Below are 17,951 nucleotides of genomic sequence, written 5' to 3'. Positions count from 1 at the left end.
GTCACTATTATCTCACTATATTGTAGAGATTTTGTTAAAAAAACTTTATCGTTTTCTCAATTTAAAAATTATGACCAGAAAAGCAAGTGGAGAAAATTGTGTGGGTGTGGAAGAAAGAGGTGGAGGTAATCACGAACTGGATAGCTCCGTGTGGATAGGTTTAGCCAAATTACCCTACTTTGCAGTAAGTTTTTGGTTTGATATATTCATTAGATTCCCTATAGTATGGAAATAGGCCAATTGGCCCAACAAATCCACACTGACCCTCCAAAGAGTAACTCACCCAAACCCATTCCCCTACCCTACATTTACCCTGATTAATGCACCCAACACTGTGGGCAATTTAGCATGGCCAATTCACCTAACCCGCACATCTTTGGATTGTGGGAGGAAACTGGAGCACCTGAAGGAAACCCACGCAGACCCAGGGACAATGTAGCAAACTCCACGCAGTCACCCAAGTCTGGAATCGAACCTTGATCCCAAGCGCTGAAAGACAGCAATGCTAACTGCCTGAGCCACCATGCTTGAGGATTAATCTAATTTATGTTCCAAAAAGTGAAGTTATTGGTTATGTAGAGAAGGTGCTAGAGGCCTTTTTTTATATTTACAATATTTCTATATTTGTACCTAGTTTACAGTTCTTTTAGCCATTTGTCTGTCTTTCATTTTTACTAATACCTTGTGAAGTGAGATTTCAACACTTGCATGTTGCACTTTGATTAAATGAGGCTTGAATGCAATGTAAATGAGATTTATGAAAATTTCTTAAAATTAACTGACCTCTCTTTTGAAATGTAGCTTGCTCAGCGAAAAATTCAAGAAATTTTGTCCCAAGTAAGAAGACAACAACAGAAATCCGTGCAGAGTGGACAGCCCCAACCACGAAGAAAGTAAAAGGTTCAATCTGCAATCTACCACAGAGACAGATGCCAGACCAAAGAGAGAGAGACTGTGTAATCATGGGCAGTTAAACCTGTCACTGATAAAGAAGCAAATGTTCCATCTTCCCAGTCACCTTTTATTGAGGACTAGGCAACCTATGAACTCTGTCTTTGTGCGAATGTATTCTTCAGGCATTCAAAAAGAAACCTTGTGAAACCCAGCTTTAAATAAGGCCCTTTCACTTCCCTTCTTTTGTTCGAATTCAAAACTCTATATTGCCTTGTTCGCTTTCCCAAAATTCTTAGACCTGTTGGGTTTAATGAAGCTTTCTCTTCTGATTTTTCACTGGTTACAAAAAGGCATTGCTCTTATAGTTCGAATCATTATAAAACCCTTAAGTTTTTTGGGGGGAGGGGCTAGGGGAGTTGGCAAGATTGAGGCATCTGTCCCAACATGCAAAATGGCTTTTTTAAATTGGGTTGTTTTACAAAGATTACTAGAACACTGCCATTAGAACCTAAGGGAAGTGTTGAATGGTGTTGGCCAGGGCATGAATTGATTATGCATTTTACTAAACTACCTCAGGCATTTAGTACCTCAATTGTTCCTTTTTTCTGCTTATTTTGTATACTTTATAAAAGTAATAGTCAAGCATTTTATTTTTTTAAAAAAAAAGTAAAATTTGATCAGCTAAAAGCCAGGAGCAGTACAGAGAAAAGTATTGATGTAAATGTGTTGCTTCTAGCTGCTGGCTGATGGGAGTATTCAATAAATGATGCTTGCCTCAGTTTTCCTGAGGTCCACAACACCATCATTTGATCAAAATTCTGTGAATGTTTGAGACGCCGAATGATGCCAATATATACTAATAGCAGCAATGCCATTTTTTTTTTCTTTTTAAGATATGATGAAAGTGTTTATTTCCTATTTTTGATTGATGGTACTTTTGGGAACAAAACAAGGAAGTGATGGCAAGAGGCTGGGGTTGGGGAAAGAGACTGCAAAATGGAGTAGCTTTTAGTATAACTGGGTATTTTAAATGCATGGACCCTTGGTGCCTTTGACCATCACTGCATCTTGATGCATAATAACACAGTCTATTTGGATCTGGCCATTTTGATCAGAGCAAGCTTCATCTTCAGTTACTGGTAGAGCTATTAGATCTGTCCAGGTACACTGGCAGTCTTTGCTAGAGTGGACTCTGAATTTATTGAACTACACATTTGATCATAATTGTGGGAGAAAAGTCAATGCTGCTTGCTCATTCTAAAGTTGTTGAAGCTAAGAGAGTTTACATATGCAGCTACTGTAGTGGGCTACACAAAGCCATGAGGGGGGAGGCTGTTAGTTTCAACACTCTCTCTTTCCTCTGAGCTTAATCCGTTTATGCACATCTACAGATAACCAGTACAGCAATAAATGCATTAATGGCCAAATTGACAGCCACAAAATAGTTTTGATCCTTCTCCCACTCCCACCAAATGTAGTCTGACTAGAATAAGCTAAAGCAACTAATTTGTGGTAAAGTTGAAATGCTCCAGTCAACTTCCTGAGTGCACCCAATTTCCAGCTACCTCAGTGCTTTAAATGAAGGCAGTGCACGTTTAGTGCATAAACACTGCTGTGTGTGGTCTGAGCAGAGCCATGCTATTACCTCTGAACCTTTTGTGATTTTCCTTTGTGCATGAGATGATCGTTATCATCATGCTGCACTGAAATAGAGGGGCACAACTTGGCAAAACCATTTATTTCATCAATTTTTGATCTACCTCTTAGATACATTTGAATTAGAGGCATTTCTGCATAGGATAGGTTGATATTTTCCCAAAGATCATTTTTTGTACAGATTAGACAATTAAAAATGGTCTGGTGTGTTTTTGCCTACATATATTCATTACTAATCAAAACTTCTCAAAGCTTATGTTGTAGCTTTAGCAAAATGGATTAATTCTCATTCTTTTGGCAGAGTGACTTCTCCATATAGTGATAGAAATGTTTTCTTACATTGATAAAATAACAGAATTACAGGAGGTCATTTAATAGCTTAAATGAATTGACGTGAGGCTGAAAGGTCAGAGCCCACTTTTTGTTGCAAGTAACATTGATTGATTGATTGATTGATTTACCATGGTTTTTGGTTTAATTGCTGCATTTTCACTTCCTGATCTGCTGCTGTATCATTAATTTTCTGGTCTATATAACAAGATTGGTAATTTGGAAATACTGGCATTTAGTAGAAGGTAGTTCTGTAAAAGAAGTGAAACCAGCAAAAATAACTTTGCTCACTTCTCTTTTTTTCATCTAAATACTGTGCCCCTAATGCAGCCCCATTTGTCAAATGCCTCTGTTTGAAATAAAATAATTTAGCTCCTATGTGATTATGTATGTTTCAAGATATTAAGCAAAATTGTACATATTGCAAGTTGAAGTATAACAGGATGATTTCATTCCTGTGGCTTGCACTTGTGTATATAAACACATTGCACAAAATTTCTTGTATAATGCCTTGGTAATGAATATACATTCAATTCTCACTTCATTCCATATGAAAAATCAATCATCAAAATTCTGAAAACATTTTGTTTCTAAGACTAGCCAGTTTTAAATAAACTTCCCTCTACTTTCTTTGAAGTGTCACTTCCAAGACCACTTGTGTCTTGCAAAAACACATACATGCAAAAAAAAATCAGCTTTTCTGTCTTTTTTTGAACAATGTGAAATTCTATTTAGAAATTTTATGCACCATTTTTGAAATTGTAAAATCTTAAAATTCATTCCAATTAAGGGAGAACTGACTGCACGCTTTTAAGAAACAGCAATGTCAACTAATGTTTCAATGGTTCAATAAATTAATTCTTTGATTTTTACACAGTAGAGGGTACTCCAATATGTTCCCTCTAGTTACTCAGAGCAGGTCCACTGCATGTCATCCAGCACTAACCTTCCATACCTTACAGCTGTTATTCAGATGGTACCCAGTAACTTTTAGACCACAGTGAACTGGTATTCATAATTTATCTGCAGGACCCAAAAATCTTGCTGTGCTAGAGTTGTGGCGATGCATGTTTTTTTTAAATCTGCCTATGTTTCTTTTCCAATATTATCACTGCCCATGTCAAATACAATTTTTTTTGCAATGTTAGTTAAGTGTCTGACATGCTATCCCCTTTAACTATTGTACATGTCAAATTTCATGTTAAAAGGAAAAAAAAACATTTTAGCCTTTTATTTGTAATAGAAGCTTCAGCTCATTTTGATATAATTCAGTGTTATATACATTGCTGACTAACTTCAAAGGTTCAAATATGTGGCTTATGCATTACAGTTTCTGGTATACAATAAATACATTCAACACCAGAAAATTTTGTAAAGCACATCCAACTAAAATGCTGCTACATTGATTTAGTTTGCAAAATGTAGTCAGTTCAACTTTTTATAAATCAATGTATGATCCAAATGTCAACAGCTTGTGTGTAGTTTTTACAAGCTGGACTTCATTTCAATAGAACTACTTTCTCTACCTTACACCAGTTAGACCAATCCTGTTGCCTCCAACTAATTTCCATTACTGTGGATGAGTTTGAATTCACACAAATACTGGTTCAATGCTGTGAATCCCTTTTAAGACAATCTTCTGAAATCACTGCTGTCTTCGTCTGGGTTGTCAGTTGGTCCATATATAAAATCTCTTGGTAGAGTTTCTGGAGGTATCATATTAAATTGATCATCATAGGAACGCAAAGTCCATAGCTTCTCCAGTTCATAAACATCCCTGGTTTCGGGTAACATGAAATGTACTACTATGTTACCTTGGGAGGGAAGAAACAAAACATTTTATAGCAACACCAAAAAGCAAATGCCCACTTAAAATAGTGTTTGTATTTTATCAATGGTTTTCTTCAGCTATGATGGTTAAAAAAGAATTTTGATCCAATCCGGTTTCCCAGAATTTTATAAATAGTCTTCCGGTTGAATTTCAAGTCTAAAATCAAAGTTAGCCTAATGATACTATTTTATATGCATTAAAACTTTGTCCAAAGTTGGACAATCCAATTGGATTACCTGGGAAGAGCAAGTACATACAAGGGATTAACTTTGAAAACTTCATGGTCTGATTAAGTATCAGATGGTATTGACAGTGCATATTTTATGCATGTAATTTGGAATGAAGCCAAACATGTAACTCATCTGCTTTATAAGCTGCAACTGACCATACTGAATCCCTTCATCACAATTATTAGAATTATTTCCAGGTACCAATTATGCTTTGTTAGAGTAACTCTGCCGAGAAGATGCTTTGAGCCCATGGCAGTCATGGATCATTTGATTCCTTACAGGAGGGTAAGAAAAGTACTGTCTCTTGTCCACACACAAGCACTATTCTGCAAATTCTGCCCTGCCATGATATCAGCATCCAAATTAAGCACACTGTATTGATTAAAAACAAATGCTGGAAGTATTCAGATCTGTGCAAAGAAAAACAAAAAAGTATCTTTGACCAAATTAACAATCCATGTGTTTTTTTCTTGCTGCTGCATGGACCATGAGGTTCATGTGCAACAGTAGTTTCCAGAAGCCAAAAATTGTCATGTATCTTCCCAGTTCACCCCAGCTAAGAAAATGTTGGATCAACTTTCACAGAACTAATGAACTGAAATATTAACACTCTCTCTTCATTGGTGTGATATGTATTTTGATTTTTTTTTAAAATCAGGCTGCCAATTTCCACCATTTTTGTGCTCATTTAGTTAAAATGTTTATAGGTTTTATGGAACTTACCAAAATCAATGCACTTCCAATCATCTGTATCTTTCCCTTCAATGTGGGCATGAGCATTCTGCTGTTTCTTTAACTGTTTATACTGCAGGATAAAAAAAAACTTACAGTTCAGTAGTTTCACAGACTTTAGCATAGCCAGGGTGATACAATTTAGCAAAATTAAATACAATCTCAAGAATCGCTTGGGGCAAACTCTTACATGTGGAAACAATTAAGCTTACCTAAGTTGACTGTACTTCAAATCAATCAGGGTGTGTGAAAGTGTTGAAATACTTTTTGCATTTTAGGTTTTTTTTTGTGTTTGCACCCTTTGTCTCTTATCATTGGAATTAATGGCCTTCGGTCCCCAGAAAATTTTTGGATTAGGTCAAGCAATAGGACCATAAGTTCAAATCCCTACCAAACTAGTTAGTAGAATTTACATTCAATAAATATCTAATTAGAGTCTGCTAGAAACCATTGTCAATTGTTGGGAAAACCCCATCTGGTTTCCTAATGGCCTTCTCGGGAAAGAAATCTGCCATTCTCACCTGGTTTGGCCTAATGTGACTCTAGACCAATAGCCCTGTGGTTGACTCTCAACTGCCCTATGAAATCACCTAGCAAAGCACTCAGTTTTCACAATCACTACAAAGAAATAAAACCAGACAGACTGCCTGCTATTCATCTAGAAAATGACAATGGCAAAATAGCCCTCTGAGCCCTGCAGTAGCACCACAGTCTTGGTCAGATCGTAAAAGGGGCATTTAAATTGATTTTTGTTTGCAGCAAGTATTGAGGGAAAAACCGACCTGACTTCATCCTCACACATCTACCTGCTGAAGTTGCATATGACTATGACAGTAGTGACAATGGCAGAGTCCTTGTGGAGATGAAGTCCCACCTTCACGTTGAGAATACCATCTTGTTCTGTGACACTGTCATTGTGTTAAATGGAAAAGATTTCGAACAGATACAGCAACTCAGGACTGGGCATTAATAAGATAGCCCACACTATCGGTAACAGCAGAATCTCTTTCCAGACAAAAATGTGCAACCTCATGGCCTGGTGTATCCCGCACTCGCCTATTGCCATCAAGTCGGGAATTAACTTGAGTTCACATAGGGCATGCCAAAGGCGCAAAGCATACCTAAAAGTGAAATGTCAAGTTAGTGAGATTACAAAACAGGACTGCTTGCACATCAAACATTAGGTGATGGATCTAAGCAATTGCATAATCAGATCAAAAGTCCTACTCCAAGTTGTGAATAGTGATGGACAAGTCAAACACCTCACTGGAGGAAAAGGTTCCACAAATATTCACATTCACAATAACCCGAGCATCTTGTTGCAAAAGATAAGGCTGAAGCATTCATAAAATCTTCAGCCAGAAGTGTCTAATGGATGATCCATCTCTGCCTCCTCCAGACGTCCCCACCAATACAAATGGCAGTCGTTAGCCAATTTGATTCAACAAAATAAAGAATAGGTTGAAGGCACTGAATATTTGAAAGGCTCTGGGACCTGATAACATACTTCCAATAGTACTGAAGACCTGTATTGTAGAACTTGCCACAACCTTAGCCAAGGTGTTTCAGTCCAGCTACATGAGCACCTACCCACCAATGTAGAAAATTAAATCAAATATGTCCTATACAAGTAGGACAAATCCAACCTGACAAACTATTACCACCACCTCATCAATTTACTCTTGATCACCGGTACAGTGATGGAAGGTGTCAACAGTGCTTTCAAGCAGCTCCTGCTTCGTAATAACCTACCTTCACCCTGATGCTCAGTTTGAGGTGTGGTCTGCTGGACCACTCTGCTCTTGACCTCATTACACTACTTTAGTTCAAACATGGACAAAAGGGCAGAATTCCAGAGGTGAAGGGAGAGTGACAGCCCTTGACATCAAGGCCACATTGACTGAATGTGGCATCAAGGAATCCCAGGAAAACTAGTCAATAGGACTGGTTTAAATCATAGCTGGCATGTAAGAAATAGTTGTGGTTGGAGGTCAGTCAGCTCAGCTCATCAAGTTTCTCTCTTCTAGGGATTCCTCGTGGTAGTGTCCTTGGCCCAACCAACAACAGCTATTTCATCCATGACCTTCCCTCCATCATAAGATCAGAAGTTGGGAAGTTGACCAATGATTATACAATGTTCAGCAGCATTCATGACTCCTCAGTGAATTAATCCATGTCCAAATGCAGCAAGACCTGGATAATACTTGATATTTGTCAAGCTTGGGCTGACAAATACTAAGTAATGTTCAGGCCACATATGCAGGCAATAATCATCACCAATATGAGAATTTAACCATTGCCTTTTGAACTCAATGGGGATTTCCATCACTGAATTCTCACTACCATTCTGGTAGTGAATGGACTAGACAGTGGCAACAAACACTGGTCAGGGGCTAGAAATATTGTAGTCATTCACCTTCTGCCTCTCTGAGCCTGTCCTCCTGTCTATGAGGCACAAGTCAAAAGTGTGATGGAATATTCCCTGGATGACTGCAGCTCCCACAACACTCAAGAAGCTTGGCACCATCTAGGACAAAGTAGCCTGCTTGATTGGTACCACAGCTACAAACATTCAGTCATTCCACCACTGATGCTCAGTAGCAATTGCATGTTCCATTTACAAGATGCACTATCGAAATTCACAATGGCTCCTTTAGAGAGCACCTTCTATCCCACAACCAATTCCATCTAGAAGGACAGGGGCAGCTGATAAATGGTAACACCATGACCTACTAGTTCCTCTCCAAGCCACTCACCATCCTGACTTGGAAATATATTATTGTTCTTTCAGTGTTGCTGGGTCAAAGTCCTGGAATTCATTGCTTAACAGTAGTATGGGTCTACCTATAACCCACAGACTGCAGTGGTTCAAGGTGGCAGCTCACTACCACCTTCTCCAGGGCAGCTAGGGTTGTACAGTAAATGCTGGTATAACCAATGATGCCCAGTCTAAGCAAATAAAAAAAAACCTAAGTTTAATTCTCTTTAATTTCCACTGTTCCACAAAGTTCATGTAAGCTTGAAGAACAGCACCGTTTTCTTATGTACTTTACAACCCTCCAGACACTCCTCAACAGATAACAACCTCTTCCAACCACCACATTTTTCCCCTGAAGTCAGCCATTAGTCATGATTCTGCTCACTCATTTATATTTCCATTAGACCCATACTTTGTTTCTTTACTTGTCCCATTGCCTTGTCTTTTTGCCTTGCACCATCATCGCTTATTTCTTGCTGACAATACATCAAGTGAACTCTCAACGAGAAATGGATGTGGGGAAAGTAGATCTGAATGGCTTTTTCAAAGCCTAATCTTTCGGTATATATGAAATAACTGACTGACCTGTTTTCTGGACTGATCATCAACTTCCCTGATCATCAGGTCAAACTTTAGAAGTTGATAATGAGTAGATCCTTAAGGAGACTCCTGCACTACCAACCTGATTCTTGTGGACTGCCTAACAATCACCCATCCCTTTCTTCCTATATGCTGAGCCTGCAGAGTAACTAACTCTCTGACCATGCTATCCACATTGCTCTTGGCCTCATAGATGTGCTAAAATGACTACGGCCACTGCTCTAGTTCTGATACCTGGAACTCCAAATTTTGGCAGCAATGACACTCCTGCACATGGTCCAATAACATCCACAATTTCCAAAACTAGTACATGATTATGCACGTTACATGCAACCAAGCTGCCCTGCATTGCTTTTCATTTGTTAACTTTATTTCACTTTGGTTTATTTACAATAAACTTCCCTTCATCTTAAAACTTACTACCAATAAATGTAATGAATACTTAATGCACCTTTATAGTTTCAATAGAGAAGACCACTATTTACCCATCTTGGGATAATTTCTTAAGTGCACATAATTTGTTATTCACCAGCCTATGTCTCACTCAGATACAGTCTCCTGACTTTGGCTTCATATTCTAAGCCTGTTGAGGTTCCTGTTTCAATGTTTGCATAATAATAAAATATTGAATGGATATACCTATCTACATTTTATAAATTTAGGTGCAAGTATTTCACAAGTTATTCCTAGAAAATACAAGCTGTTGGAATTTAATGAGAAATTGTAGTAGCTTTGTTGAAAAATAAGACCATTAGACATAGGAGTGGAAGTAAGGCCATTCGGCCCATCGAGTCCACTCCGCCATTCAATCATGGCTGATGGGCATTTCAACTACACTTACCCGCATTCTCCCCATAGCCCTAAATTCTTGATGTCACAAGGAATTAATCAATCTCTACCTTGAAGACATTTAGCGTCCCAGCCTCCACTGCACTCTGCGGCAATGAATTCCACAGGCCCACCACTCTCTGGCTGAAGAAATGTCTCCGCATTTCTGTTCTGAATTTACCCCCTCTAATTCTAAGACTGTTTCCACAGGTCCTAGTCTCCTTGCCTAACAGAAACAATTTCCTAGCGTCCACCCTTTCCAAGCCATGTATTGTAAGTTTCTAATACATCTCCCGTTAATCTTCTAAACTCCAATGAATACAATCCCGGGATCCTCAGCCGTTCCTCGTATGTCAGACCTACCATTCCAGGGTTCATCCGTGTGAATCTCTGCTGGACATGCTCCAGTGCCAGTATGTCCTTCCTGAGGTGTGGGGACCAAAACTGGACACAGTACTCCAAATGGGGCCTAATCAGAGCTTTATAAAGTCTCAGTAGCACAATGGTGCTTTTATATTCCAACCCTCTTGAGATAAATGACAACATTGCATTCGCTTTCTTAATCACAGACTCAACCTGCATGTTTACCTTTAGAGAAACCTCGACTAGCATTCAGAGATCCCTTTGTACTTTGGCTTTATGAATTTTCTCACCATTTAGAAAGTAGTCCATGCTTGTATTCTTTTTTCTAAAGTGCAAGACCACGCATTTGCTTACATTGAATTCCATCAGCCATTTCCTGGACCACTGTCCCAAACTGACTCGATTCTTCTGCAGCCTCCCTACTTCCTCAGTACTACCTGCCTGTCCACCTAATTTCGTATCATCGGCAAACTTCGCTAGAATGCCCCCAGTCCCTTCATCCATATCATTAATATATAACGTGAACAGCTGCGGCCCCAACACTGAACCCTGCGGGACACTGTTTGTCACCGGCTGCCATTCTGAAAAAGAACCTTTTATCCCAACTCTCTGCCTTCTGTCAGACAACCAATCCTCAATCCATATCAGTATCTCACCTTGAACACCATGGGCCTTCACCTTGCTCAGCAGCCTCCCGTGTGGCACCGTATCAAAGGCCTTTTGGAAGTCTAGATAGACCACATCCAGTGAGTTTCCCTGGTCTAACCTACTTGACACCTCTTCAAAGAATTCCAACAGATTTGTCAGGCACTACCTCCCCTTACTAAATCTATGTTGACTTGTTCTAATCTGACCCTGCTCTTCCAAGAATTTAGAAACCTCAACCTTAATGATGGATTCTAGAATTTTACCAACAACCGAGGTTAGGCTAATTGGCCTATAATTTTCCATCTTTTGTTTTGATCCTTTTTTGAACAAGGGGGTTACAACAGCGATCTTCCAATCATCCGGGACTTTCCCTGACTCCAGTGACTTTTGAAAGATCTCATAATATTTCAGGCATTCCTTTGGTTCATTATTCTCTTGCTGAAGTCCAGCAGCAGAAAACTGTTCTTTTTATGGGATGTGTGATCCACGATTCTTTTATTTCATTCATTGTTCAGTTGTTTGGAATCTGAAGCCACCTATTTTAGTCCCCTGTTACAAAGCAATAATGTGGTTGAGGTGAAGCAAGAATGCAAAGCTAAAGCTAATGCATTAACATATTTTAAAAACTACTTCAAAAATGGCAACTTTACAATTCGTCTCAATTCAGCCAAAAATAAACAAACAAATAATCTCCCTACTCCTTTTTTTGAAATTTGAACATACAATATTGTCTGAAGCTTTGCCAGTGAACTCTCTCTCTTCAAATGGGCTGGTTCTTTAAACTGAGTTTGGGGAAATGGGATTTAATCACTGCAATCAAGTTTATTCAGAACAATTTTAGTTTCCATTAAGTTTATTGAAATGAAGTATTCCTCAGCACCACAATTTAATTTATTAAAACACACTGGTCTTCACTTCTGTACTCGACTACAGGTTGTTCTGTTATAATGCACATTTCGTTAATACGAATTTGCTATAATACAGTTAATGAATTGAAGACACCGTTTCTATAGAATGAACTTTTAAAGCATGCATTGGTTATAACACTATTCCGGCCACATTAGTTTAAATGGTGCTGCTATTACACACCTTTCTTATAACACTGGGTTGCACAAGACAGAACTATCCCGTTACAGCAGAACAGACAGTACTGGAAGTTCTACAACCTTTTCCCCAAGCTGTTATGACAAACTTGATTACATAGTGGTTTTTTTCCCAAAAAAAAAATCATCCTTTCCATTTTTAATATTTTTGCAAATTTACTAAGCAGTCAACCAACACAGAATCTGGGAGCTTTTTCCCGATTTCCATAACTTAATAAAATGAGTAAGATAAAACTCAAACCATATACAACACTGCATGTCCAAAGTACATTTAATTTACCATAAAAATTACAAATGGTAAAACTTTGTTTGAAAGATCAAACTTATATTATTGTTCAGACATACACTTGACAGTCTTGATCATTCACATTTATTCTAATCCTGGAATTCTGATCAGAGAGAATTTGTTATACAACAGAAGATTAATTTTTATGGTACATTTTCTACAAGTGAAATGTCACCTGCAAAATATTGTTTTGACGAGCTAAATCTAAGTTATTGTTCATGATGAAGTTAGTTATTAGGTTTACCTTCTGGGTCCACTGCAATAAGCTGAATCTTACAAAAAGTGATATTTCCAAATCAAAATATAAGTTTATGTTGTGGGCATGAGACATAGATTCTAATAAGCCAAATAGTAACAATTCACAATACCACTTACCACTTTAATTGCATATTGTGCCATGGCTTGCAAATGTCTTGCAGAAGTTCCACTCACAATAAGAAAATAATCGGTGTACTTTATCTCCTTGGGCAGTTTAATGACACATAGGTCCTTCGCGTTCTCCTGACGTAACAAAGCCACCAAAACATCAATGTTAAAAACTGGCTGATGAATAAAGCCTAATGGAAGGAAGCAGAGTGCACATATTTAGGGTTCGCTTTCCTGGAAATAGTAAGTAGAAATACCTTGGTCCACTTTTGCTTTCACAAGTTACAGTAACTAAATTGATGAACTACAATTGAAAGCTGCTTTTAAGGCCTACCATCATGCACTTAAGGGCTAATTCATTCCAAAGCATCAGAGTAGCAACTGCCTGAACAGACTAGACCAAAAAGAGGCACAATTCTGACCTAGAACAATAGGACAAAACCAAATGATATTTGGTTCAGGTTTCTTCCCTTGTAATTGTGTTTCAACTCATCACAGAGCAGCCAGCCAAATGGGGCATTGGTTGGTGCTCTGATGCATATCTGTAAGGTGAATGCCTCCTGGTATATATCCATGCTGTCAGTGCTGCTGAATCCCTATGGCACTGAAAGCACAAGATACCTGAATTGAACAAGTATTATTCTACAGGATAAAATATCAGCCAAAATCAGCAAGTCTGCTGACCACGAAGATGGAGCAAAGCCAAACTACCCCCAACTCTGTATTGGCAATGACAGACAACCTACTTCCATCTCTAATTCATTTTCTGTCTCAGGCTTTATTGCTTAAAATTCTCATATGCTCATCGTTACCAGATGTAATTAATTCAACATCATCCCTGCTCCAGTTTCTGTGAACATCTAAAGTGCAAACTACTTTCATTCTAATCTGCAGCAAGTTTAACCTCATTGTCTCTCAGTCCCAAATTTCTCATCCTTGTATTCAGATTCCTTCGTGCCCTCATTGGCTTATTGTCTATAAATTCCTTGATTTATGACCCTCCTCGAACTCAACATAGAAAATAGGAGCATGAGTCAGCCATAAGGCCCTTCAAGTCTGTTCTGTCTGTTCAACTGACAATTGCTTATCATCGAACTCCGTACACTTTGATCCCTTTAGTCATACAGCCCAGAAGCAAGTCTTTTAGCCCACCACTTTTATGCTGACCAACAAATACCAAACTACAGTAATCCCGTTTACCTGCAATTCATCCATAGCCTACCGTGCTCTGACATCTTAATTACACATTCAGATGCCATTTAAATGCTGAGAGAATACCTCCTTCCACCACCCTGTCAGGCAGTGTTCCATATTTCTACCACCCTCTGAGTGAAAAGAAAATGTTTCCTCTGATGTCCCCTAAACCACTTACTGCTCAATTTAAACTTCTGTCCTATCGTAGAGACAGTTGCCATGAGGAAAAGATTTGCATGACCTACCCCACCCATGCCCCTTAATTTTATATGCCTCAATCAAAACACCCCCCCTCACCACCACCACTGCTGGGAAAACAAACCCAGCCTATTTCAAACTAAAAACTATATCTAACTCCTTGTAAACATTCTCTATTTTGGCATCAACAGGATTACCACTTTGGCATTGAAGAAAGTTCTGCTCATCTAAGTCCTAAATGGCCTTCAGCATATTTAAGACTGTGAGCCCTGGTTCTGGACTCCCCTGTACCCAGTCTATTACTGTAAGACATTTCTTCCTCTCATGGTCACTCGTCCATCCCGCGACCTTTCCCCTATCATTTACAGCTGGTGGCTACTTGGATCTTGATTTCTGGAATTCACGGTCTCAGCCTCTCCATATTTATGATGCTTCATTAATCACACCCTTTGATCCAACTTTTCAATCACCTCTTCTAATGTGTCCTTTGAGATCACCAAATCGATGTTTGTCTGATTAAGCTTGAATGATGCTTTGCAGAATTTAAGATATAAATGCAAATTATTGCTGTTGCTACTGTCCATTTTTTCATTGTGCTTCTTTTTGTCTCATGCTTATTATTGGTCATTCTCTTTAACCGACTGTTCCACGCTTAAGCATTTTCATAGTCAAAACCATTTGTCAATGGTTTGTATTTTACTCATTTCCCTCTTCTGCTACTTTACAAACAATTCTTTTATAAGTAACTTTTTTTATGTAGAAACAAAACCATTCATGTTAACTCCGCAAAAGTGTACAAGTTGTGACATACAGAAAGGACAAAACAATTTCAACAATAATTCAAACTTAAAGTTGTATATGAAGCTGTGTGTTATAGCAGTATCAAAACATTTTGAACCATGATTTATTTATGCTATTTCAAATTAACTGTTTCTATCACAGGTAACTAACGAGCTTACATTTGAGGTTTCTTTACACAAGGAACTTGGATACATTGAACACTCACAATTTTACAGCAAGTATTAAAACAAACAGGAGAAAGTGAGGGCTGCAGTTGCTGGAGATCAGAGTTGAGAGTATGGTGCTGGAAAAGCACAGCAGGTCAGGCTGCACTGGAGGATCAGGTTTTGCAACCTCTCACATCAGACTCTTAAATCTGAATTCAAACAGTTTTGTTGATTGAAAGCAAAAATTTAAAAGGGGCCTAAGGGACATTTTTCATGCACAGGGTGGTGCATGTTTGGAATGAGCTGACAAAGGAAGTACTGCAGCAACAAATTACTGTAAATGCTGAAATTTACTGAAACAAAAAAAAATGCTGGAAATCACAGTTGGTCAGGCAGCATCCATGGAGAGACAGCAAGTGAACACTTCCAGTCCAGATAACTCTTCATCAGAGCTCTGAAGAGTCATCTAGATTCGAAAAGTTAGCTTGCTTTTTCTCCGTGGAAGCCTGTATGCTGTGATTTCCAGCATTTTTTTTTGTTTTCTGCCAGAGAAAGTGGAGGCTGGTACAATCACAACACTTAAAAGGCATCTGAACGTGTACATGAATAGAAAGGGGCTTAGAGGGAAAGGGGACTAGATTAATTTAGGATGTACGGTCAGCATTGACGAGTTGGACCGAAGGGTGAGTTTCTTTGCTAGTTTAGCGTGTTCAGCCGCCTGAGAATGATCAGTCAGTGCTCGAACATCTAACAACCGTCTGTGCACTCCTCCGCGCCCTCTTAACGAGCTCCCTGTAACCGCGCTGGCTCGTCACGATGACGACACGCTAGGTAACTTGCCAGGCTCCGCGGCCGCGCTGCAGCTCCTCCGGGCGGCTCGCGCCAGCCGGGCCCTGCGGTCAGGGTGAAGCGGCGCGCGCTGTCCCAGATCTCGAGCTGCCCGCAGCCCGCTCCGTCCAACAGCGCCGGCGCGTGCAGCCAGAGTCAGGATCACCCCCCTCATGGTCCATGCAATCTGCAAGGTGATCCCTGAGGCGAAAGCAACTCTCCACGATCGGCACCGCAGGAAGTGTAACACAGCTGACAGGAAACACCCGGTCGCCGGAAATTCAATCCGACTGGCGGAGCAGCGGCTGCAGCTACTCAGTTCCTGCACGAATTGCTGACGCTTAAAATAACCGCCACCGGCGCGAGAGACCTGTCAGAGCGAAATGTGGAGCAAGTGGTGAAACCGTATAACTGGAGTTAGCTTAAGAACGACGCACCTAAAGCAGGTGTTTTAAGAACTATTGCGTACAGAAATTATTAGCGAGTTTCGCATTTTATTGTCCATTCCGATAAAAAAAATCATGTTGGTGATGGTAAGCCAGAATGTTCTGTGTGCCTCACGAAGGCAGTTAAAAGTTAACCACATTGTCCTTAATCTGGATTTACATCCATGCTAGACTGGTGATTATGTTAAAAAGTTTTATGTGAAAATCAGATCACACTATTTTGATTTTAAATTATCTTGTCAATGTATCACATTCTTCCATTGGTTTAATATATACTAGCCACGTAGATTTATCCATGGAAAGTTCCCTAGTTGGAAATGTAATGTCCCTCAGTACAAAGAGTGCCTGTTTGGATAATTGCATTTGTAAGGACGGTGCATGTGTGCTTTGCTGTCGGCTTGGCCTCACCAATGTACTTGCCTCGGGTCATCCTTGCCTGCGGAGTATCAGATGAGCAACATTGGCCGAGTCACACAAGTGCCTGCCATGCATATGGTACATTGGCGATACCAAGCAGATGCTACAACAATGGATGACTGGACATCACACAACAAACTCCAGACAGAGATGTTCCCTCCCAGTTGGGGAACACTTCAGTGGTCAGGGATATTCGGCCTCAGATCTTCAGGTGACTATCCTCCAAGGCAGATTTTGGGATACGCAACAACGCAGAGTGGCCAAGCAGAGGCTGATAGCCAAGTTCGGTACAAATTAAGATGGCCTCAACCAGGACCTTGGGTTCATGTCCCACTACAGGTGACCTCACTACACGATACACTCTTACACACGAGCACACATACACACACTCTTACATACTCACACACTCATACACATGCTGTTTCTCAGGCACATATACCCCACACTCATGTCAATGCGCACACCCTCACCGTCTGTGTGGAGTTTGCACATTCTGCCCGTGTCTGCGTGGGCTTCCTCTGGGTGCTCCGGTTTCCTCCCACAGTCCAAAGATGTGCAGGTTAGGTGAATTGGCCATGTTTAAAATTGTCAATTATGTGCATTAGTTAGAGGGAAAAGGGGTTTGGGTGGGTGACTCTTCAGAGGGTCGGTGTGGACCTGTTGAACTGAAAGTCCTGTTTTCACACTGTAGAGAATCTAATCTAATCAGATACTCCATCAAATGAACACACACACACAAGTCTAAGGAGTGAATTTGTATTTGCATAATTGTATTTGCAGATACATTCTATTTTGTTCAAAAAGCACACAATATATAGGCAGTCAATATTTTTTATAATTCATGTGACATTTTATAAATTACTACTTTGGAATTTGTTAAGTGTGTACAAGACAATTTTCTGATTCAGTATGTGGATGTACCTACTAGAGAAGGTGCAAAACTTGACCTACTCTTTGGAAATAAGGCAGGGCAGGTGACTGAGGTGTCAGTGGGGGAGCACTTTGGGCCAGCGACCATAATTCTATTAGATTTAAAATAATGATGGAAAAGGATAGACCAGATCTGAAAGTTGAAGTTCTAAATTGGAGAAAGGCCAATTTTGAGGGTAATAGGCAAGAACTTTCAAAAGCTGATTGGGGCAGAAGTTCGCAGGTAAAGGGACGGCCGGAAAATGGGAAGCCTTCAGAAATGAGATAATGAGAATCCAGAGAAAGTATATTCCTGTTAGGGTGAAAGAAAAGGTTGGCAGGTATAGGCAATGCTGGCTGACGAAAGAAAATGAGGGTTTGGTTAAG

At 39.6% G+C, this 17,951-nt stretch overlaps 2 protein-coding genes across 6 annotated transcripts in view; one reads left to right on the top strand and one right to left on the bottom strand.

Moving 5' to 3' along the window:
• Positions 1-3,287, top strand: part of LOC132815668 (insulin-like growth factor 2 mRNA-binding protein 3-A) — a 130,826-nt gene extending 127,539 nt beyond the window's left edge. For 3 of the 5 annotated variants that reach the window (XM_060824679.1, XM_060824678.1, XM_060824681.1), the window contains one exon: positions 802-3,287. In XM_060824679.1, the coding sequence (XP_060680662.1) occupies positions 802-897 (96 nt within the window). In that variant the 3' untranslated portion in view covers positions 898-3,287. The remainder of the gene's footprint in view (positions 1-801) is intronic. The other 2 variants (XM_060824680.1, XM_060824682.1) reach the window with 1 other exon arrangement.
• malsu1 (mitochondrial assembly of ribosomal large subunit 1) lies at positions 2,683-16,059 on the bottom strand. Its single transcript, XM_060824683.1, has 4 exons — positions 15,805-16,059; positions 12,635-12,816; positions 5,665-5,746; positions 2,683-4,694 (listed from the first exon to the last, which is right to left on the bottom strand). The coding sequence occupies exons 1-4, from the start codon at positions 15,965-15,967 to the stop codon at positions 4,507-4,509; spliced, it is 615 nt and encodes a 204-aa protein (XP_060680666.1). The 5' UTR covers positions 15,968-16,059; the 3' UTR covers positions 2,683-4,506.
• Positions 16,060-17,951: the final 1,892 nt, after the last annotated feature.

The sequence above is a fragment of the Hemiscyllium ocellatum genome, chromosome 5, assembly GCF_020745735.1.
Source record: "Hemiscyllium ocellatum isolate sHemOce1 chromosome 5, sHemOce1.pat.X.cur, whole genome shotgun sequence".
Taxonomy (NCBI): Eukaryota; Metazoa; Chordata; class Chondrichthyes; order Orectolobiformes; family Hemiscylliidae; genus Hemiscyllium; species Hemiscyllium ocellatum.
This window is presented reverse-complemented; position numbering and strand designations above follow the sequence as displayed.

What these genes read in the sequence shown, in the direction of transcription:
- malsu1 (XM_060824683.1), bottom strand. Translation starts at nt 15,967, where the DNA reads ATGAGGGGGGTGATCCTGACTCTGGCTGCACGCGCCGGCGCTGTTGGA. An exon ending in CAGCGCGGCCGCGGAGCCTG is followed by an intron (nt 12,817 to 15,804) that starts GCAAGTTACCTA and finishes TCCTTCCATTAG; the next exon opens with GCTTTATTCATCAGCCAGTT. An exon ending in TTGGAAGTGCATTGATTTTG is followed by an intron (nt 4,695 to 5,664) that starts GTAAGTTCCATA and finishes TTCCCTCCCAAG; the next exon opens with GTAACATAGTAGTACATTTC.